This window comes from Aythya ferina (assembly GCF_964211825.1).
Source record: "Aythya ferina genome assembly, chromosome: 5".
Lineage (NCBI taxonomy): Eukaryota > Metazoa > Chordata > Aves > Anseriformes > Anatidae > Aythya > Aythya ferina.
In genome coordinates this window covers 2,761,332-2,783,602 of record NC_140301.1, presented here as the reverse complement: position 1 = coordinate 2,783,602, position 22,271 = coordinate 2,761,332, and the positions used below count along the sequence as shown (strand labels likewise).

General features: G+C 40.7%; 2 protein-coding genes across 9 annotated transcripts in view; both read left to right on the top strand.

Moving 5' to 3' along the window:
* The window catches only part of ZNF143 (zinc finger protein 143), a 43,606-nt gene extending 34,001 nt beyond the window's left edge, over positions 1 to 9,605 (top strand). For 4 of the 7 annotated variants that reach the window (XM_084520464.1, XM_084520467.1, XM_084520466.1 and 1 more), the window contains one exon: positions 2,642 to 3,388. In XM_084520464.1, the coding sequence (XP_084376590.1) occupies positions 2,642 to 2,725 (84 nt within the window). In that variant the 3' untranslated portion in view covers positions 2,726 to 3,388. Of the gene's footprint in view, positions 1 to 2,641; positions 3,389 to 3,795 lie in introns of those variants that run through there. The other 3 variants (XR_014693415.1, XM_084520469.1, XM_084520468.1) reach the window with 3 other exon arrangements.
* On the top strand, positions 3,857 to 22,019 carry WEE1 (WEE1 G2 checkpoint kinase). Of its 2 annotated transcripts, XM_084520463.1 has the most exons (13): positions 3,857 to 3,902; positions 4,700 to 4,789; positions 10,975 to 11,155; positions 14,706 to 14,914; positions 15,261 to 15,327; positions 15,411 to 15,583; positions 17,102 to 17,223; positions 17,886 to 18,032; positions 18,429 to 18,524; positions 18,601 to 18,686; positions 18,921 to 19,091; positions 19,184 to 19,329; positions 20,646 to 22,019. In XM_084520463.1, coding segments are annotated over exons 2-13 (1,551 nt in total). In that variant the 5' UTR covers positions 3,857 to 3,902; positions 4,700 to 4,787; the 3' UTR covers positions 20,797 to 22,019. The 2 variants fall into 2 exon arrangements, with proteins under 2 accessions (XP_084376589.1, XP_084376588.1); XM_084520462.1 differs by lacking the exons at positions 3,857 to 3,902; positions 4,700 to 4,789; positions 10,975 to 11,155 and adding an exon at positions 12,129 to 12,940.
* Positions 22,020 to 22,271: the final 252 nt, after the last annotated feature.

The following is a 22,271-nucleotide window of genomic DNA, read 5'->3' as shown; positions in this document are numbered from 1 at the left end:
CCTGTTGGCAGGACAGAGCAAAAAGTCTGAGGTGTCCTTGGCTTGGTATAAGCACTGCTCTGCAACAATTAAAACATCGGGGTGTTATCAGCACTCTTCTCATCCTAAGCCAAAACACAGCATTCCACCAGCTACTAGGAAGAAAATTAATTCTGTTCTAACTGAAACCAGGACAATTTTATAGTTTATTCACAAGTAAGCTTGAGAGAAACTCCTAGGGCAAAGGAACTATCAGTGTACTTGCTACCATACTCAAACAATCTGAGTAAGTTTGTATACTACTTTTATTACATATGACACAGTGGTAGGTAAATACAAGCTCTTGTAATTTAAAAAAAAATGTTTCTTAAAGTGACATTAGAGTCAGGGTTCAAGTAAATAACTCAGTGATCTGAGAGAAATTGCTTCTCCAAGGACACAATCCAATTTTAAACCCAAAGTAAAAGAAAAGGAGTTGAAGTAGTTTAAATTTTGGTTTACATGTTAGGATCAATCCTGCAATGTGCATAATACTTTCAGTGCACCTCAGAGCCCTCTTGGTTCTCTGCTTTATTATTTGCATAAATAAGAAGTACGATGAGGATGTAAGAAAGCTACCATATTTAAATTTACCAAGGAATCGGGACACAACTCTATGTGGGCTTGATCCTATTGAGCTAGTATCACTACAGAAATGCTTTGTTGTAGAGAACATAGAAAATCCCAGGAACCTGCTGTCTCAAAATAGTGTGTGGAGGATAATTTTAATACAAGTTTTACTGCCTATGTATTCCAAGGGAGTTGAAGATACTCAGTTTTCTTGAGTGCAGTTTGCATGATAGCCTTTAGCTCTCAAAAATACATCAAATCATCATCATATTGAATGACAGTTTGGCTGTGCAAAGAGGAAGTGCTCAAAAGAGCTTCTAAATAAAAAAGAATTAAGTGGTATATTTTAATATATGTCTGTTTAAAAAAAAAAAAAAGGAAGTTCTTGGAAATAGCTTCAAATAGAAAGGGAAATGCAGAAGATGGACACGCAAAGTTCATTTTGGAGGATAAAATATACTTTGCATGTGGAAGTAACAGCAACTTAAGTCTGGTTCCTTCAGATTATTCATTTTTGCTGAAAGTAACAAGAAATCAAAACTTGGGAGTGTTTGAGTCTCGTGTTTAATGCCGTGGTCTGAGTGTATGTATGCATGCGACTCTCTAAGAGCATAAACTGAAGGGAACAGTGTTCATATTGTCAAGCTGAAATGACAGATTGTTATCTTGCCCCTTGTTAAATTTAACATAGCAAATCAGATGTTGATTGACAAGCAATGAAAGGTAAAAAGCTCATAATTCTGAATTCCTGTTTTGTTGAGTTGTTTGTACTACTCAAAATTACATGCAAAAGAAAGCAGATCTTAGAAATTGTCAAAATTACACACACACACACACCAAAAAAATAAAGAAAAAAGTTTAAAAAAAAAAAAAAAAAAGAGAAACTTGCATCCTCATCAGAGTGTCCTTTAAATGAGGAGGAAAATGCCCGTCTTCTATTACAAGCAGTGAATTCTTTAGTGAAGTTAAAGGTCTTTATGTTAATGAAACTTAAGATATACAATATAAACGGTAGAGGAAGTGTTAAAAATTAAAGTATTGTTGAGTGTTCTTCAGTTCTTGATGTGTCTTTTGTATTTCCTTACTAATAAATTAATTTACACAGTTCCTAAATATTGATAAGGCCAATAGCTAGATTCAAGTCCTAAGGAGTTGGTAACAGAGCAGCTCTTGATTTGAGTGGCTCCACAATGTGATATCCAGTGACTGTAAAACCAAGTTATACGTGATATTTAGTACTGACCATCCAGGTCTATCCATTGGTTAAGTAATTTGTTCCTACTTTTCATACTCTTACGCATCTTTCTATCTTATGGTAGAGGATGGATAATGGCCAGGTTCACGTTTTTGTTAAGTTGGGGTTGTCTTCAGAGTTTGAGTCACGGGGTGTACCTGCATGGTTTACAAAGTATAAAACTCTGTGGACTCTTTCTGAAGATGATGTCTGGTTGTCTTTACTCTGGGTTGGCTGGTGTTGCTTCTGACAGTGCCACAGATACATTGTCTGCCTTGTTTGTTACAACTACAATATAATAATTTAATCTCTAAACTACTGTGGAATTAAGCAGTGTCATCACAAATGCTGTATATTTATACAATATGTATTATATGCTGTTGTTCCAAAGATCTTATTTTCTGCATAAAAGTTAAGAAAACTGAAGGTGTTTGTTTGGTTTACCACTCTTAAAATGTATTTCAATGGCCAACATGATTTTCGAAAGCCTTATCTTAGCTTTGTTGTGTCTGCCAAGGTAAATCATCATCTCCTTTGTGTATCATGAAATGAGTTTACCATGCAGCAGCCTTTGAAGAAAATTAATTCGGTAGATACATACAAATTCAGTTTAACCTGCTGTCAGCCGCTATCTTAATTTTCATGCTGATTAGATATGTTAGTATACATTACCCAGAAGAGGTGTGACAGTACTGATCACGCTTACTTGTGCTAAATATTGATCAGTATCTTTATCTTTGGTTTCACCTTACAAATTTGTAAGGAAAAATTGATCCATGTAAGATTTTAAATTTATTTGTTTAAATGCATCTGTTTCAGCTTGGAGAACAACAGTCTCTGGAAGAAGCCATTAGAATAGCCTCCAGAATACAACAGGGTGAAACACCAGGGATTGATGATTAACTTCTAAAACTGCTACCAGAACAATAGAGCGAAAGGTATTTTATTTTCAATCAACAAAGGTCCATGCCAGCAGCAATCCATAAAAACTTTGAAGTTCCCTGCTCATTGATACTGTGTACACATTTTATGCAAGAGCAAAGAACATTTTGTAAGTTCTGTGTACATAACCCTTGGAATGGACTGACATCACCTACTTCTAACCATTGTATATTCAGGAATATGGAATTAGGATTATATAGTAAATTTCCTTGTTATCCTTCATCAGATTTCAGACTGGTCTACAATCAAGTGAAAAGTTGAAATAGAAGCATTGGAGTTAATTTTAATGTCATGTACAAATAATGAAGGCATGGCTGAAGACTTGAAATGTTTAAAATATTATAACAAAATCATCGTTTAAGGAACCCTTACAAGTAATAAAGAAGACAAAGCCTCTTCAATTGGTTTCCATAAATAGGAAAGTCGTGGATTTTGAGCCTACTGTAAATTTTCATATTTTGATTTGTTTCATACAGATTTGAATACTCTTTAGATTATCCACCCCATTTCATTCATTGTAAATACAGAATGTTAACGCTGGAAGTGCTAATTATATTATCTTTAAATTGGAGTATGTACAAAGGAGAAACTTTGGTTGTTCAATATTAAAGGAAGTGAATCTAATGGTTTTGTTTCTTTACGTATTTTACTTAAGATGTTACTCTGATTATGCAATAAAATATAACAAGATTGTATTGTCTAGGTAGGATGATATTGTTTGACGTACTGTTTTACTTTTTAATGAGACTGAAGTTAAATTATTTATTTACGGCCTTGTATAATTTTTTCCAAAGTTTATTTATCATAAATTTAAGATCTTGACATTCATTTTTACCATAATACACTAAAGTATATTAAGTTATTAGTGTTGTTAGTTATTTTAAGCATTCTAAAGCACTAAAAAAATATTAAAAAGAAGTAATTAGTCAACTGATGTTGACTAAAAAGTAAACTACCAGTTTTCAAGAGGAATATTTTCAAATGGTGCGTTTGTGGCATAAATGCAAGTACTAATAGTCTGTTTTCAACAGTTCTGAGTGCCTGCAGCTACCACTCACTACCTAGGATATGCTGATAATCAGTGCTTTTGAAAATCAGGACAGAAGTTACTAGAAAAAAGGGATTAATTAATGATGATGTAAGTACAATGCTTCTCTCCATTTATAATTCTGTAAAGGAAAAAAATCCATTGTAGGTAAGTCTAATGCATACAGTAAAATGTATCTATTTTTTTTTTTTATACGAAAAAGTCTTTACTCTTGTCTTGTTAGTAAGCTTGTTAAGCAAGCTAAACTTTCTTGGCTTCCTGTAAGATTCGGTGCTTACTTTAGATAAGTGTCAAGAGTACTTCTGAAACTGAAGCCTTACCTTTAACCTTCTCGAGGGAAGGATGAAAGGATTAAACATCTTCTGGATGAAACGTTAATTAAGTAATTATTTTTAAATATTGTGAGATGTACACGTTTTACTTAAAAAAAAAAAATCGTAACTATGTACTTTGAGGTATTTGACCTCAAAAAGGCCAAGTTCAAATACAGTGAAGCTAATTTATTTTGAATTACTTTATCAATATAGGTTGCAGCCTTTTACTTTTTTCATACAGATGGCCAACTGAAAAATGCAGTGAAAGAACACAATACTGTGGGAAAGATGTGGCCAAAGCATGCTATTCTCTGGGTGTTACAAAGTAAAAATTGAAAACATTGAGGTTGTCTGCAACGTTTATGTAGGGTTGAGGCTGCTTATTGACTTAGGTGCCAGTTTTCCTGAAGTTTTAAATAATTTTTGATATCCCATGGAGATAAACTGTACTATGCAAAGAGAATTAATTACCTGTCAACTAGATCAGTTTCGTAGTTTTTGCAATTTAGAAATTAAAGATGTATCATTTGACATGAACGTTGAAGTTTTTTTCTTAAATTTTGTTGCTAATAGTTTTTGGAAACGGTGGCTGGAAGTGATTTAGCAAAGAAAAAACTTGAGTTCTTCTCATTTCCCAGGACACTTTCTGACCACTGTACAAATGTGAGTATTACTTCCCCTTTCATACTAGTTAGTTTGCTCCAAGGCATTCAAAACTAGCTGGGTCAGGAAAAGCTACTATATCTTCTAAGTGATTTCTCTTATTGCATCTTACCAGCTGTTCTTGCAAAACTCCCAAGTCAAAGGTTATGCTTCCCCCATACCTACTCCTATAAAGGAAAACATACTTAATTCCTGAATAAACAAACCAGATTGATTTATGCGGTTTAGCATTTAAAGACAAGCAGAGATGATTACATGTATCTTCCCTGTGAGGCCTGTCTGTATAACAGACTTGTTTTCAGACTGGAGAGACCTCTGATTTTCCACGCTGCTTCCATTCTGATGAGAGTGGAAGGAACTGTCCTGTGAGCAGGTACAGCCTGTCGGTATCGGAAGGTTCTGTAGCAGAGGATTACACAGGATGAAATTGGGTTAGATAGGAATATTGGTCACGGGAATTTGGGGAGGAGGAAACAAAGAATATGCCAAAAAGGACTGGGTGTTTGGGGGTAGAAATCTATATTTCCCCAACGATTTCACTCCTCTTTTTGAAAATTATTTCTGAGGGAATGCTTTGGCACATTAGAAGAAGGAAATTGTAAAAGAGGGATCCTATGAAGTAATGCATCCTGGTGTATCACTTCCTTTTAGAAATTGGTTCCCACATTTGCAGCATTCCCAGTCACAATTTTTTACCTTCAGATTTAGATTCCAGGCCTACATAAACTCCCTTACAGGATTGAAAGCTAACCATCTCTAAACTTCGCAGTCAACTTTTTCTTTCTAAACGTTCCTGCAGTTTTTCAGCACTGTGGGCTAAAAAGAGGGAGGCGATCATTAGGGGTGCTCCAGGCTGATGACCTTTTGTGCCAGACACACTGTGCATAACAATAGGATGGTTTTTACCCTAAAAGAGTTAATGCCAAAGCACACATGAATAGGCTGAGGTTGGAAGACTGTGTTTTTATAAGAGTAAATCCTGAAGACTGACAACAAAGTTGTAAAAAGCCATAATCCATGATGGAATAAGTAATCTCACTAACCAGTCAACTGGCTGATACCAGAGAGATTGAGGCACAGTATGGGAGAAAAAAAGACTTGTATGTGATTCTGCTCAGCGTACAACAGAAGGAGAGAGCTCACAGTCTTGATAAACAAGAAGTCTGATCTTGGAGGCCAGTTTTTCCTAAACTTCATTCTAGTTCCTAACCTTCATTAAAATGTGGGGAGTAATTTGCTTTCCTGGTTGTTCTGGCTTCTGTGACAATCGTACTGCACACCAAAAAATCCCTGCATGCTGTGTACTTCTCAGCAGGCAGTCAGGGAGCCTTCCCCAGGGACAGGAAGTTATTTCATCAGACTTCAGACACCAGAAAAAGATGGCACAGAGTAGGAATGTGAGGAAGACTGTTTCTGAATCCAGCAATTTAAGCGCTGTAGCTGTTCAGCTCGATCAGATTGCAGACCATAGCTCTGTGCAATTTTCAAATATAACACAGATGAAATTTTATTACAGGTAGGGCGGGCAGGCAGCTGATTCTCTAAAGCAGCAAGGTGTTTAAATTCTAGGAGTTGGAAGTGAAGGTTAACTTGTGTACTGTTCAGCTATTACTTTACAATTGGTTGAAACTTCAGAAATATATTAATTCAGTCTTTATCATTTCTGTTACGAAAAATATAGAAATTAACATGTGCTTTCTCTTTGCTTCAGCTGGTTGTTGATAATAAGGTACTCCTGTTTTTTCAAAGCAGTATATATTTGAGCACCAGATCTCCCAAAAATATTTTTTGCACCATTGGTAAAAGTTTTATGAAGTCTGGACCCATATGACAAGAGACCAAAAGCCAATCTTGGTTCTCATGTCATAAATAGTAAATTGTACTGTATATTAGACGAATAAGCCAGCATGTTTTGCTATCATGTTTTGTGCATTTAAAAATGTAGCTTAGGTGTTTTCAGCAGTTTTGACATTCCTTTGTTACTCTGCTAGCAAAGTTCACTTGGCCAAAGGGAAGTCTGACAATGCAATTAAACTATCGCCGTTAATAGTAAATGGCTGACACCTAACCCCGTCAGGAATGTGATACCAGACTTTTTCAACTGAGGCTTATATTCAAAACAGACTTTAATTATCCCAATAAACATACAAGCTTATATCAACAAGCAAGCATTTTGTTAATACCTAGTCTGTATGGTTTTTCTCAAATGGAAATGTGGCCCCCTTAAATCCATCCTGCTCAGGTCCTGAACCAGTAAGAGATTCTCTTCGTATTAATGTTGTTCTGTTTAGATTATTTGTAGCACTTTACTAAAAGGAATGATAAAACATTATACTGGGCAAAAATTATTGTGTGGAATTTTTTCTACAGCAAAATATGTCTTAAGTGTTACTGTCAAAATCCCATCCTTATTGCCCATTCCTTTGTTTAAATTTCTTACCAGGTTTTAGATTGACTGGCTGCTGTATATTAAGCACTTATCTGGGGACTTTCTGATTTACCATTGTGTTACTGTTTAATTCTGTAGCATTTGTCTGAGAGGTTTCTGAGCATCTATGTTAGGCAAGACAAGGAAAAGGCGTTCCTGACGTGGCAGGTCTGCTGACATAACAGAAACTACCACGGGAGCTGAAGAAAGCTACTGGAGAAAAATCAGTGTCCCAAAGCTACGTCTCCAGGGGAGTGCTTGCTTTGGTGTAAAACTCATTCCAATTCGAACATAAGTTATGACAACTCTGAAAAATCAGCAAATATAGGAATGATTTGTGGGGCAGACAGGGCTAGCTGCTTTTTGCTTTGTAAACAGGTATGCTGAAGAAAAGGCAGGTTTTTGAATGTTCATAGGTTCGTGAGGATAGTTTGAATGCCAAGAAGGTGGGTGAGCTTGAAACTCTGTTAAAAAGTTTTTATCTGATTATCTACATTTCTAAGAAATGCTTGCAAAAGAAATTACATTAAATGATACACATAAGAGATTAATAATATAAATAAAAGTAGATTTGGGAAAAGGCAGAGTACTTCTTCTATGGTTTTGTATCTTCCCTGAAAGGAGGAGGAAAAAAAGAAAAAGAAAAAGGTTAGCAATACTGGTAAATTAGTAATAATTACTTAATGTGCATTAGACATTTTGAGGCTTTTAATTGCAGTTACAAAATCTTGTTTTCTCTTTTATTCTTATCATTTTAAGTTCACTTTAGCACAGGAAAGAGGCATTCTGATTGGACCTGTTGTTTTCAGTCATGGCAATAATTCGCTCTTCAACTTCTAGGATGCTTTGAAGGAAATTTCAGATCTGAATACAACTCTTACGATCATATTCTTCTGCTATTTTCTTTGTAACTGAAGGCAGAAGTGTAGGCAGAAAGGGAGTCATTTAAAAACTGTTGAGAGTGTATGCCTTCGTAGTTGCAGAAAAATATAGAAGAATTGTGCCTGACTTGTTTTGTAGAACCTATATTTTTTAAATCTAACTTGTGCACTGTAACTTCTGAGTATCTTCACATCTTCCCTTCAATTTACGTATTTTGGGCCCAGAACTACTGCTTTTATAGGAGGTGTCCTAGCTGCCAAATTCCACCTTCTGTTGTCCACCTCAGTCCCTTGCTCTTGTATTCACCCAGAAGTGTAAATAATGTCCTTGAGAAATGCTCTACCTGCATGCAGACAGACTACATGCTAAAAAGAGTAGAAGGACTGGCGCATCAACAACACTCGGTTGTAGCGTTTCAGATTGTCATAGAAGCAACTTGACTTTCCTCTGCTTTGGCTTTTTCACTTGGTTTACCTTCATATAAGATAAACCAGTTTCAAGACTATGCTGGCTGCTCTACAATGGGTTTCATCCAGCTTTTTTGCCAGAACTGTTCCAATTTGATGCAAGTGTTTTTGGTGGACTTCAGATGAACTTGTAAGTGCAGGAAATACTGACAAGAAGGCATTGTACCCATTTCTGTGGCAGTTTCCTCTGACAGCTAGACAAATTGGCCATTGTTTCACTTCTTGCCATTCATCATTATTTGGGTTCCCCTGTTACCCACAAAAGAGAGAACAACTGTTTCCCCTTGAGCTTGAAAACTCCCAGTTAAATGCTGCTGTTTTTCAGTGAGCCTGTGCTGGCCTAGGTAAGTATTTTTGGTAGCACAAACCTGAGTGCACTGGGCTGGTATACTTATTTTTTAATTTAAAAGCAAGTATAAAAAATAATAATAAAAGCCAATTTTGCAAACTTATTCTGAAAACCTTTAAGCCACTCAAATTCCTAGGAACATCAGTCAGGCACTGTCGACAGCAGGGGTACATGCTTTTACGTCTGTCCACAGGATCAGGTCTTTATTTAGCAAGATCTACAGAGTCTCAAAAGGTGCAATTTAATTAGCCTCAGAGAATTTGGGCTGAATTTGGCTACTAGAGTATGGCACAGTAGAATTTTGCACAGCTCTTTTCCCATTCACCTCTCTTTCTGCAACAATCTCCGCTGTTAATGTATTCTCTGGCAAAGGAAATTGTCTTTGTAGTGCTTTTTACTTAGGCTGTTTGTAGGCCTGCTAATGCTAGTCATAGTTCTTGTCATGTTGGGCAGGATAGCTGAGTTACCACGCTCATGCCTGGGGAAAATAATCTCTTCCAGACAACTGTTTATAATCCCATCAAACTACAGCAAAAGTACAGTTGATGCAGATTCAGGATTGCACATATATAGAGCCTACAAATGTGGTCTTTATATAGCAACTACACATTTTGTTATAGTTACTTATTTATTCAATACTTCATTTTATTATTTGCTGTCAGTTTGGAAATAAACTTTCTTGTAAAACAATTGGGTTTCAGCTGTTTATTTCTTTCACTGTTCCTTTTTTCGACTCATACTTTTCTGTCTTCTCACTCTCAGAAATAGTTCCTCCTCTGCACAAACTCTAAATTGTTCCACTTGAATTTGTCCTATTTAAACTGTTACAGTGATCAGCAATTCAGTAGTAACTCTATACAATGGGGCTTCTGAAGTTCCGTTTCCACTTACCCTCATTAAATAGCTGTGTCTGTAGACTCCAGAAAGCAATGCAGTGACAGTTATATTTAGGTTGAGTTAGGGAAGGAAACTGTAGCTTTGGCTTTTTTTTTTTTTTTTTTTTTTGGGGGGGGGTATTTCTTCATTGTAAGTTAAAATTCTTTAACCTTTTTAAAAGAAAACTTCACATACAAATGAAGCAAACCACAGCTCATGGATGGGATGTTTGGGGTCCTTTATTACGAATTGCTTTGCATCGCCTTCTGTGGGCTACTGATTGATAGAGGTTGTATTTTAATAGCCTTCTTGTACATCATCTGTCCTGAAACTCAGATGTTTCAGTTCGTATTTACTATACAGTGCATTCCCATTTTAAAAAAATGAGTATTTTGAATGGGCCATTGCTGTGATTCTAAATTCTTGCAAGGCAAGCATTTGTATAGCACTTGACTTGGTGTAACCATCTCTCTGTAAAAGACGTCCAGTCCTGCTTGCATAGGTTACATTGGCTTACTTCAGTTTTCAGAAATTTCACGAGATCTCCATAATCTCAGAAATTGTGTTCTTGTTGTATGTCACTGCTTGTCTTGAAAACAAAAAGCTTTACTGGTCATCAGAAGTGTAGGAATATATAGGGATGTGATATTTAGGTGGAAATGTTCCTCTGTATGCATTACAAGAAGAAAAGTTGGTGGCCTATACACCTTGAGGCAATGGAGCTCTAAGCAAAACCATCTCATTGTGCACAAAGTGGGGATGTGTGAGGGTACTGAGTTCTGTCGACGGCTGGAAATGTTTAGCCCAATTAATTTAAGACACGTTCATACGGCACTAGTGGCACATGCATACCAGTGAGAGCCATTGGTGACAGTTGTGTTGCCCTGCTCAGAGCTGTGCAGCAGCTCTCCACAAAGAAACAGGTATTTTGAGGCATGAGAGATTAAAAAAGAGGGAACCACTACAAAAAGGGGAGTAACAAACTCTCTTGGCCCTCACCTGGGATACTGTCATCCCTCATGGTATTTCCTGCATCCCAGAACCATGGGGACTGGGACAGTGGCAGTTGTGTGAACTCGGTGTGAGGAGAAGAAAGTATCCCCATATTTTTGGTTTAGGTCTCAATAGAAAATCTGTCTAAAAATAATTACATGAGTGAGAGACAGGTGTCCTGTTTCAGCAGGCTGCAGAGAGGAGCCCTCAAGCCCTGCTGTTGTCCGTGCTGTGAAGCATCCAGAATATCCTGCGCTGCTGAGTGGGGGCAGCCCTTGGGGGAGGCAGAACAAGTGCTTCAGGTGTGCCCTGAGGCCTCAGCTCCTGGAGATCAGCCCATCGAAAAGGAAAAAACAAACGACAAAAACATGGTTAAGTACAAACTTTTTGCTTTATTGACTGTGTGTTTTTAATGCGTTGTCTTACCAGGTTTCAGGCTCGGGGTGTGCTCTTTGTAGAGATGTGCCCTTGGTAGCAGACCACTTTTGGTGGTGAGGCTGGCAGGGGGCAGCAGCTCACACCACCAGGGCTGTGCTGTTCGCAGGGTCAGAGCATCCCACAGGACCCCTCACCTCTCAGGGAAATGAACCTGTGGGGCTGCCCCCGTACTTAGGGGATGAGAGCCTGGGGAGGCTGACAGGAACTCCGCAGGGATGCACACCTGCCTTGCTGTGGGTTGCTCTAAACATCAACATTTGTCAGGACCTTTGTTACTCAAGCAATTTGCTTTAAGGTGATGTGGTACAGCAGAGAGGCTGGCAGTTTTATTGGGCTGCATGTAATCGAGGTAGTACAAGACAGAAGGAAGCAGGGGGATGAAGTTGTGGCATGTCGGGGGATTGCTTGTCTGATTAATGGTGCCTGCTGCGAGTCACGTTTGCTGCGCTAGGACTTTTTGGTCCTTTTAAAAAAGGTCTTGGGGAAATTATTAGTGACGTCTTGGGCTGCAGTGTTTGAGGTTCCTGTTTCTGGGTGTGTTTAAATCAGGTGAACCACTTTAACTGAAGTGGATTAGAACGTTAAAAAAAAAAAAAAAAAAAAAAAAAAAAAGTGTCTTTAACTCGCCTAAAAGGCGTTGTTACCGCCCCAGGGCACACAAAACAGTTCTGGAGCGCAAAAAGTTGGCTGCGAAGCGGGGCCTCCCGCAGCGCACGGGCGCCCAAGATGGCGGCGGGCGGCCCAGGGCGGACGTGTCCGTGGGGCCGCTGCGGGGGGGGGCGAGCCCCGCCCCGCCCCCTCTGCCCCGCCCCGCCCCAACCGCCCCGGGGCGGCTCGCGGCCGGCCCCGCCCCCTCGACTCTCGGCGTTCGCGCCAAAGCGCCCCGTGACGCCAGCGTGCGTGGCGGCGCCCCCGCCCTCCGTGTTTTCAAACCGCGGGGGCGGGCGCCATTGGCTGGCGGGCGCGCCACGTGACTAACGGTCGCGGGAAAGCCGCGGAGTCCGAACGGCGCGGGGCGAGCCCAGCCCAGCCCAGCCCGGAGCCGCCACCGCGCCCGGGGCCGCAGCGCGGCGGGGAGCGGAGCGGAGCGGGGCAGAGCCGAGCGGGGCGCGGTGCAGCGCAGCGCAGCGGGGCCGGCGGCGGCCATGAGCTTCCTCAGCGTGCAGCAGGCGGCGCCGCCGCGGCGGGTGTCGGTGCGGCGGGCGGCAGCCCCGATCCGCCAGAAGCTGCTGTTCCTCGGCGGGCACAGCGACTGCGAGGAGGAGGAGGAGGACGAGGAGGAGGAGGGCGGCAGCAGCGGCAACAGCACGGGCGAGGACTCGGCCTTCCAGGAGGCGGACTCGCCGCTCTCGGTGGCTCGCACCCCGGCGCGGGGCGGCCCGCCCCTGCTGGAGGAGGAGGAGGAGGAGGAGGAGGAGGAGGAGGAGATGGAGCCCGCGGCGGCGCCGCTGCCGGACGAGGGGGACTCGTGGGAGGAGGAGGGCTTCGGCTCCTCGCCCGTCAAGTCGCCCGGCGCCTACTTCATGGCCGGCTCGCCCTCGCCGCCGCCCCCCCACAAGGGCCGGCGCTACGGGGGCCGCTCCCCCCCGCACCTGGCGGCGGGCGGCTGCCGGCGGCGGGGCGGGGAGCCCGGCTCGCCGCTGCCCGAGTACCCCGGCACGCCGCCCCACAAGACGTTCCGCAAGCTGCGCCTCTTCGACACGCCGCACACCCCCAAGGTGAGGCGGCCGAGGCCGGTACCGGGGGGGGGGGGCGTGTGGGGGGGGCGGCGCCGGCCGGGAGCGGTTGGCGGGGGCCGTTGGGCCGGGATGGGGCGGCTGGGAGGCGGCCCCTCCGCCAGGAGGAGCCCCGGGGGCTGCCGGAGCGAGGGCTGGGGGCCCGCCGGGCGCCTTGGGGCTCTCGGGTTGCCGCAGAGCCAAGCCGTGGGCTCGCTGGGTCGCGTCTGCCGGCCGGGAGCTGCGCCTGGCTGGGGCAGCGTGTGCCAGGGCGGGCGGAGCTGCCGTTAACCGCCGGGGCTGGAAGCTTGAGGGGACAGGCAGCGCCTCAGCCTGCCGGCGGCGGGCGGCTGGAAGGCATGGCCGTTTCTGGTCTCGAGGCTCACCAAAATATATAAAAGTAGCGCATTTAAATCCAGTGATAGTAGTCTTGCGTTCTTTATTACTTTCCACGTAACCCTTTAGTTGTAGCCTAATGACCATCCCTGTGGATGATCTCCCAGGGGTCTGTAGACTACCCACAGAAAACAAATAAGCCTGAGGAGGGCAACCTCAATTTCCCCCCCCCCCCAGCTCCGGTGTTTGTTATTCTTCTCAGTTTCTGTCCCAAATGAGGTTTCAAAGGTAGCTTAGTTACTCTGTTTAGAAATAGGAAAATGGAAGATGATCTGAAGTCAGGAGCAAACACTTGAGAGATGCCAGAGCCTTGTGATGCTTAAAAGTAACATTTTAACACCGTGTTTCAATGGAATGATTGAGTTAGGTGCCCAGGTCTGGAAAAACAGTTGGTTAAGTTAACCAGTGGAAATACTGAAATGTGGTGAGACTCCGCTGAGACATGAAGGTCTTAATCTAGTCTAGGGTCGGAGAGTACAGTTGGATTCCCAAAGTACAAACCTTATTCTAATACTTATAGTATTATAATACTATTATAATATTCATATTATATATGCTGCTTTAGACTTGAGATCTGTCAGTTCTTTATGTGATAAGATGCTACTAGGATGAGGTAATGCTTGTGATCCAAGAGGTCACTGGTTAGCATCCTCATGAGGGTGTGGGAGGCTCAGGTTCTCTGCGTAACTGGGAGAGATCTGATCACGTGCCCAGAAAACGCCTGATGGATTACTGCCCAAAATATCTACTCTGAATATTGTGCTGGAAGTGCAACGGTTTCATGTGTGATGTTGTTCCAGCACTGCTGCTTCAGCCTGTCCTCCTGTGGTGATTCAGTGAGACCGATGTCACTGAACAGTGCTGTCAGATCTTGAGCAAGTGTTGTAGATCCACTGAGGCTTCTACAGCAGTATCAAATCCTTGATATAGTGCTCTTTTTAAGCTTTCTATCTTAAGTTTGTGATCACCAAAGATACTTTCTATATTTAGTCTAACTTTTATATCTTTTGTATGAAAATCATGGCAATACATACAACGCAGCGTGGTCCATGAATTTCATCTCTGTTTCGTGAACATAGAACTGTCCATGGGGAAGGCTGGGTGATGACTTGATTAAAGACAGAATGCTTCTCTCGTCATCATTCCTATCTTTTCAAAATTATTCCAACGGTTAATGTTTTTCTTTGAGGCTTTACACCAAAACAGTTAGTGTCTGGGATTTTTTTGATGGAAATGCAGGCATTGTTTAAACAACTCATGCTTGCTTTGAATAGACAGCATTCCAATAATGATTTTCAAACGTGATGTGACTATTTGTGTCTAAAGCAACATTGAGCTCATAAATGTTTCATTATTATTATTTTAAATACAGAGTTTGCTCTCCAAAGCACAAGGACTAGGTTCCAGCTCAGTCAAACTTCGAGGGGGCTCTCTATTTATGAATGTTGGGAAGTCGGAGAAGCGAGATTCTGATATCAGACAAACACCTCATGTGAACATTAATCCCTTCACTCCCGATTCCATGTTTCTTCACAACTCTGAAGGACAGTGTCGGAGGAGAAAGAGAACGCACTGGAACGAGTGAGTAATTTATATCTTTCCTTGTAATGCTTACCCTAAAAACTATTTTAGCTGCAAAAGTTCCGTTAAGAATTGCTTCTGTGAAAATATTTTTCTTTCCAAACCTGTTAGTGATGCAAGACAGAGCTCTTGGAGTATCTGCTTTGTATGAGGGTTTTTTTTAGTATGAGTTTTTTATGATTTTATGACTATGAGCTTGTGCTTATAAATACTAGTGTTTAATTAGACTAAACTTGGGTAGTATGGGAGAATTGAATTTAAAAAAAAAAAAAATCAACTCCCAAACCTCAATTTTAAGTTTCTTAACCCGTATTAATTCTGTAAAAATACCTAATGTGAATTTCAGCTCTTGTGGAGAAGACATGGAAGCAAGCGATGGAGAGCTTGAAGATGAAACTATCAGACCTGCTAAGGTAATTAATCTTTAGAACTTGATAGGAAGTTTGGCAGTTCATGTATTTGCACGTGTAAGTATTTTTCTTTCTGATCTTTACAGAGGATCACAATAACAGAAAGTAATATGAAGTCACGGTATGCCACCGAATTTCATGAGTTGGAGAAGATTGGATCCGGTGAATTTGGCTCTGTGTTTAAATGTGTAAAGAGACTTGATGGCTGTATTTACGCTATAAAGCGATCTAAGAAACCCTTAGCTGGCTCGGTGGACGAGTGAGTATTTCCTGCTCTTAAAACATGCTTTCTGGTGCTTTTTCCTTCAATGTTGCTTTGTATCAGTATCTAGAGAAGGCATTTATGATAAAATCATAAATATACTTCAGTTAAATGTGAAACAGTAGGATACGGTTTTGAAGTCACTTCACATTTCTTTTTCGAATACTGCTCAAACTTTGGGAGGAAAGTTTACTTGACTCCAACAGAGATTTGTCCCAAAAATTCGGAGTGGAAACAGATTGTCCTCACCCAGAAAGTTAAAAGAAATGCTTCCTTGCATTAATGGTAGGAGTTACTATACGAAACTGCAGCGGTGATCCTTTGAGATGTGAAAGAAAAACAATACTCCCAACCAGGTCCGCGTTGCTGTCAAGTTTAAGTTACATGCGGATTGTCAGGTGTTTTTTGATTGAGCCTGATATTCCTGGCTCTTTTTTTCCCACAATATTCTAATAGTAATATAAAGCTTCGCTGGTCTGCGATGCTCAAAATTGCATACCAATGTTATACAACAGAAGTTAAGAATATAGAGTTCAGTTATTTTCATGGCCCAGACATTTAGTCATCATCATTTCCCCTGTACTTGGCTCTGGTGAGGCCGCACCTCGAGTACTGTGTTCAGTTTTGGGACCCTCGCTACAAGAAGGACATGGAGGTGCTTGAGCGAGTCCAGAGAAGGGCGACAAAGCTGGTGAGGGGCCTGGAGAACAAGTCCTACGAGGAGCGGCTGAGGGAGCTGGGCTTGTTCAGCCTGGAGAAGAGGAGGCTCAGGGGCGACCTTATCGCTCTCTACAGATACCTTAAAGGAGGCTGTAGCGAGGTGGGGGTTGGCCTGTTCTCCCACGTGCCTGGTGACAGGACGAGGGGGAATGGGCTAAGGTTGTGCCAGGGGAGTTTTAGGTTGGATATTAGGAAGAACTTCTTTACTGAAAGGGTTGTTAGACACTGGAACAGGCTGCCCAGGGAAGTGGTGGAGTCACCATCCCTGGAGGTCTTTAAAAGACGTTTAGATGTAGAGCTTAGGGATATGGTTTAGTGGGGACTGTTAGCGTTAGGTCAGAGGTTGGACTCAATGATCTTGAGGTCTCTTCCAACCTAGAAATTCTGTGATTCTGTGATCCTAGCTTATGGCTATTTTTTTTTTTTTTTTTTTTTTTTTTTTTGCTAAAACTTCAATGATGCTTCTGAAAGCTTGCTGCTGACAGTGGTTGGAAAGTAAGTAATGCGAGTGGCAGTTGCCTCAAGAATCATCTGCAACAAAGCCTGTATTTTAATGTTTCATGTTGCTTGGTCTTTTAATACAATATAAATGGCTTTAGCTGTTCGGACATAAATACAATTCCAACATAAGGTTCTGCAGAACTGAATGTGAAGATTTTAACTAGAGACCTGTGCTGGAAGAGTGGCATGATTTTTTTAATAAGTGTTTATGTAAAGCTGAAATTGAACTAATTTCACTTCATAATATTCCTGTGTACTGGTTTTTTTTTTTGTGTGTGTGTGTGACTGTAACAGGCAAAATGCTTTAAGAGAGGTATATGCACATGCAGTTCTGGGGCAGCATTCACATGTAGTAAGATACTACTCTGCATGGGCAGAAGATGATCATATGCTCATACAGAATGAATATTGCAATGGTAAGTAAAGATTGATTGTTCTGAACTTGCTTTTAAAATCTGTTTGTGTTTTTTTTTTTTTTTTAATAAAATATACACAGGTATCTCTACGCATCCCTAGTGCTAAGTAGGAATTTACATCCTCATGCATAGCTCATGTTATTATCATCTGAAGTGGGTCTATATGCTGCTTTCTGTTGCAAAGGGCATACTGGATAAACAGTAATTTTCAAAATTGCAGACAGGTCTTCAGTGTTTAAAAATATTGGAACTACACTGAGGCATTTGTGAGCAGCAAAGTAGTTAATTCTTCTGTATAATATCTCAAGCTGGAATACAGAGAGAAAAGTTCTGCTTGAAAAGGGGTCAGTTGCTGTGGCTGATACCCTGCCAGAGATCTGGAACAGGACAAGAGTCCTTTCCCTTTGTGTTTTGGTACCCTGTTAATTTATATGGCAACTGCAGTAGACCTCACAGAAGAAAAATAATTTTAATATATTACACTGCTATAAAGAGAGGGGGTACAGCAATCCCTGTGTATCATCAGCAAATTTTTGGTGATAGATTCACTGCTGATTTTAGAAGTCAGTTGTATTTACTTTTGGAAGTAAGTTGTCATTATTTTCTCAACTGTTTGATTGTAAATAAATGAATAAAATACTTTTTTTTTAATGTTGTTTTAGGTGGCAGTTTAGCAGATGCCATAAGTGAAAATTACAGGAATATGCGTTATTTTACTGAGCCAGAGCTGAAGGACCTACTACTTCAGGTGGCTCGAGGCTTAAAGTACATTCATTCGATGTCCCTGGTACACATGGATATTAAACCTAGTAAGTGCGTAAACTGGTTTACTCTATTGGCAGGTTCCTCAGTTAATTTAATCTGTAGAGAAATGAGCAGTTGACCACACCTTTTTAACTGTAAATTCTTTACTGAAGTCTTAAGTAGCAGTACAAAGATGTCAGTTATAAAATTGGCTGGCAAAATTGTAACTGTTGATGAATTTATCTTGGGTCCTTTTTGTTAACTCTTTCTTGCACAACGCTTGCCTCCACTTCCTGCAGAGGGACACAGAGTGAGTGTGTGCGCGTGCGCGCATTGTAATTTCTTCTTCTAGGAACTGGGTATGCAACTGAAATTTCTGTGTGGCTAAAACAAACTGATAAAAGCAGATGAAGTAAAAATCGGACTCAAATGTGTTTGTTAACAGTTCTGCTCTTTTACAGGTAACATCTTCATATCCAGGACATCAGTCCCAAGTACGACTTCAGAAGAAGGAGATGATGATGAGTGGTCATCTGATAGAGTCATATTTAAAATAGGTACGAGGCAGCACACTTGTGCTTAAGAGTGGCATCGTTTTATGTCTTCTGAGAAATAACGCTATGTTTTTTGCAGGTGACCTTGGTCATGTAACTCGAGTATCTAGTCCACAAGTGGAGGAAGGCGATAGCCGTTTTCTTGCAAATGAAGTCCTACAAGAGGTAGCTATCCTACATGTAGAAAATACTTGTGTTAGGTCTGTGTGCTGTTTTCGGTAGAGCAATGATTTGTTGTCTGCCACTTCCTTGCTGAAACAAACTTCCTAAATGCTATCTACCCAAATGCTACTTGGAATGTAATAGTATGGATGTGTTTGGTGTTGAATAATCTAGCTGAGGTTTGTTTTTATACTGGGTAGTATCTATAGTAAATTTATTTTTTCTTTATTTTTAAAGAACTACACTCATTTGCCAAAAGCAGATATTTTTGCTCTTGCTCTGACTGTTGTCTGTGCTGCTGGGGCTGAACCGCTTCCAACTAATGGGGACCAATGGCATGAAATTCGACAAGGAAAACTACCAAGAATACCACAAGTGCTTTCTCAAGAATTACTAGATCTATTAAAAGTAAGAAATCTTGTTCCAGTGACTCTCTGATTAGTGTAATTTACTGTATTTATTGGCCTTAACTAGAATGACTTTATTTTATTTTTTCCAAGGTTATGATTAATCCTGATCCAGAGAAAAGACCTTCAGCTGTGGCACTAGTCAAGCATTCAGTACTGCTCTCTGCTGCAAAAAAGAGTGCAGAGCAGCTGAGGATAGAACTGAATGCTGAAAAATTCAAAAACTCACTCTTGCAGAAGTAAGTGATTCCTTGGGATCCTTAAATATAACTTAGCTTCTAATGGTTCTTTATATGCTTTTATGATCAACTGTGGAAAGAGTAATTTGATGAGTTGTGCAGTTATTTGAAGGTGGGTTTCTCAAGGTAACTTGCTTGTATTAAGGAGTGGTATTTTTTTTCTTTTGAAAGTTGGCTAAGTTAATGCTTTGTGAAGGCAAAACCTGCCTGCAGTTTCATCCTCACAAAAATAACTGTAAAGTAAAGCTAAGAATGATTTGAAAAGAACACTTGCCGACAGTAACTTTTCGGGGGGATGGCGTTCCGTAAAATAGTTCAGGTAGGATTACTTTTAGGGAAGAATGGAAGAATTTGCTCTTTAGTCAGACTATTTCATAGTTTCTTATCTTGAGTTTCGTGTAATTTAGTTCTCAGACTGAGTATTGGTAATTCTCTGAAACAGTACGCTTGGCAGAATTAGGGAATTAGGGACAATGGCCTTCGCCGCCTTTAGTGTTACAGCCTTGCAGTAATAGGCTCAAATTTTTCTCAGGCAAACAAGATTTATGTGGTGATAGGTTTTTGATGTGGTACGCAAGAGGAAAAGGATGCTTCCTGAGTTGTCTATTGCTAGTTATGTTCCGTTTAAGAGTGCGTCTGCTTGCCTGAGTCTTGCACAGGAGTTTCAGTTGTGGCTGAATGCTTCATTTGAGGGAGCTTCTGTAATTAGCTCTTCACTTGTTGATCATAGGACTTGTACTAGGAAGTAAACAACATCCTATAATCCTGTAACTGATACATAAGATAGAATGGAATAAATTATTTTGATTCCAGGTCAGTGATCAATACTGTAGGTATCCTTGCTTCTTTCAATCATAAAACACAATCATTTTTTTCCACCTCAGTTATCATTGTGACAAACTGAATTGCAATGGGAAAAACATAAGCTTAGAAAGCCTAGTGCTCTGTGTTGCAGCTACAGTTCCAGTGATAGCAAATATTTTGCCTGTTGCAAATCTAAACAATAGCAAGCTAAAGATTTTCAGACCAAAGCTGCTGATCTGCTTATAAAAATCTTGGTCAAATTTTGAAACCCATATATGTGAATTTGTCATGTCCTTCCCTTTTCAAAAGAAAGGACATCTAGGGAAGTAAGGAACGTTGGTGTTTTGTCCTGTGAGTTTAAGTATCATTTGCATCTGTTTGTCTTAATGTGGCCTGAATTGATGGCAACTCTTAAGTTTGGAATTGTTGTAACGCCTCTGAAAATGTCACTTGCTGTGACATGCCTGCAGTCCCTACTGATTATTGCGTGTGTGACTTCCAATGTCTTGCAGAGAGCTGAAGAAGGCACAGATGGCGAAGGCCGCAGCCGAGGAACGAGCACTGTTCACTGACAGAATGACAACTAGATCTACAACACAAAATAGACCATCTCGACTCATTGGCAAGAAAATGAACCGCTCAGTTAGTCTTACTATATACTGAACTATGAAGTCCAAAAGGACTGCTGAGGATGGCTATAGCATCTCTGCTGGACTGAAGCCTTAAGGAGTTGAAGGAAGCATTCAATTCCTGGTTTCTTGTCCTGTCTTAGATCAGTGTCACTAGTTTTACAGGAACTGCTTCTGGGTTTTTAATTTCAACGATATGGCTGATTAGCTGTATTAACCGTTGGAGACAATGGACTCGGTCACTATCTGTCCGTAGAGGATCCTGGATGTTAATCCATAAACCTTTCAGTTACACTGTTAGATGTTACATCGTCCCAGGGTTAACCACTATAGTGGTGTGCTGCTTTTTAGTGTTACAGCATTGTAATGAGAAGTACTGCCCCTGATGATCTTTAAGAGGGAGGGAAGGGGCATTGCTGTGTTACTGAGTTTGGAGCAGAGGGGAATAAATTTTGAAAGACAGGCTTTAAGGCCACCTACACTCAATGTACCTGATGTCAGGTAACCTTTTGTGAATTTTATTTGTATATTCAACTGGGAGCACTTTGTAGGCATTGCATAAACCACAGCTTAGAAACCTGTGGAATTAAGTGCCGTGTGGAACTGCTGCTATTTTAGTGTTTTGTCCTCGCTGTAAACTGTAGCATTAAAACAATCATTATTGTGTTAATAGGCTTCTTGTTAAAACAATTACGTGAAACAAATCTAAGCTGCATTTTAGTGAAGGCAGCATTTCTCTCTTGAAGCTAGTGCATTGTGAAATAATGCACCAATTTAATATTTGGACTCTGTATTAGTGTAGTGCAATTGTTAATGTCTTGGCTGTTGATGTTCTGTAATCCTTTCTAATAAGGTTCTCTAAATGTTGGTATTCTCTTCAGTTTTTCATTCTTGAGGCTCTTGTATATTTTTTTTATGTTGGAGTACTTGTAAATAATTGTTTAGTGTAAGTGTTCAGGTTGTTCTTCATTGTTTATGTACATAAGTTTGTGCTTATATAGTATACTATACTAAAACTGCAGTCTGAGATGCCAACAGACAAAGTTTAACTGTTCAATTTTAAGTTCCAGTATGAATCAAACGTGTCTGTCAAAACTTATACTGGTGTTGGCTGCCAGATGTTGCTGAAAATAGAACTGTTCTAATTACTGGCTTATCTCTTCATTAATTTTAGTTTTTAAACAATGTTTCCCATTTGTGCTCTATTTGTTTTTACTAGTGTTGAATTTGAATATTAAAGTTGAAAGTTGTGTTTAATAGTGTCTAATGCTTATTTAAACTTGATATTTGTGGAAATAAAACGTTGACTCAGGAATATACCACGGCAAGTCCTGATTAGATTTGCTTCCTGTTCCTGCCTAGTGCTTGTGGTTCCCTGTCAGGAGAATGGGACTCACTGGTAGTTATGTTGGGGCAAAAGCACCGTGGTCTGTGTGTGCTAGTGTATATCCACTGCGGTCTGTCTCTGCAGCTTCAGGAACGGTCTGCCAGTTGGAAAGCTGAAACCTG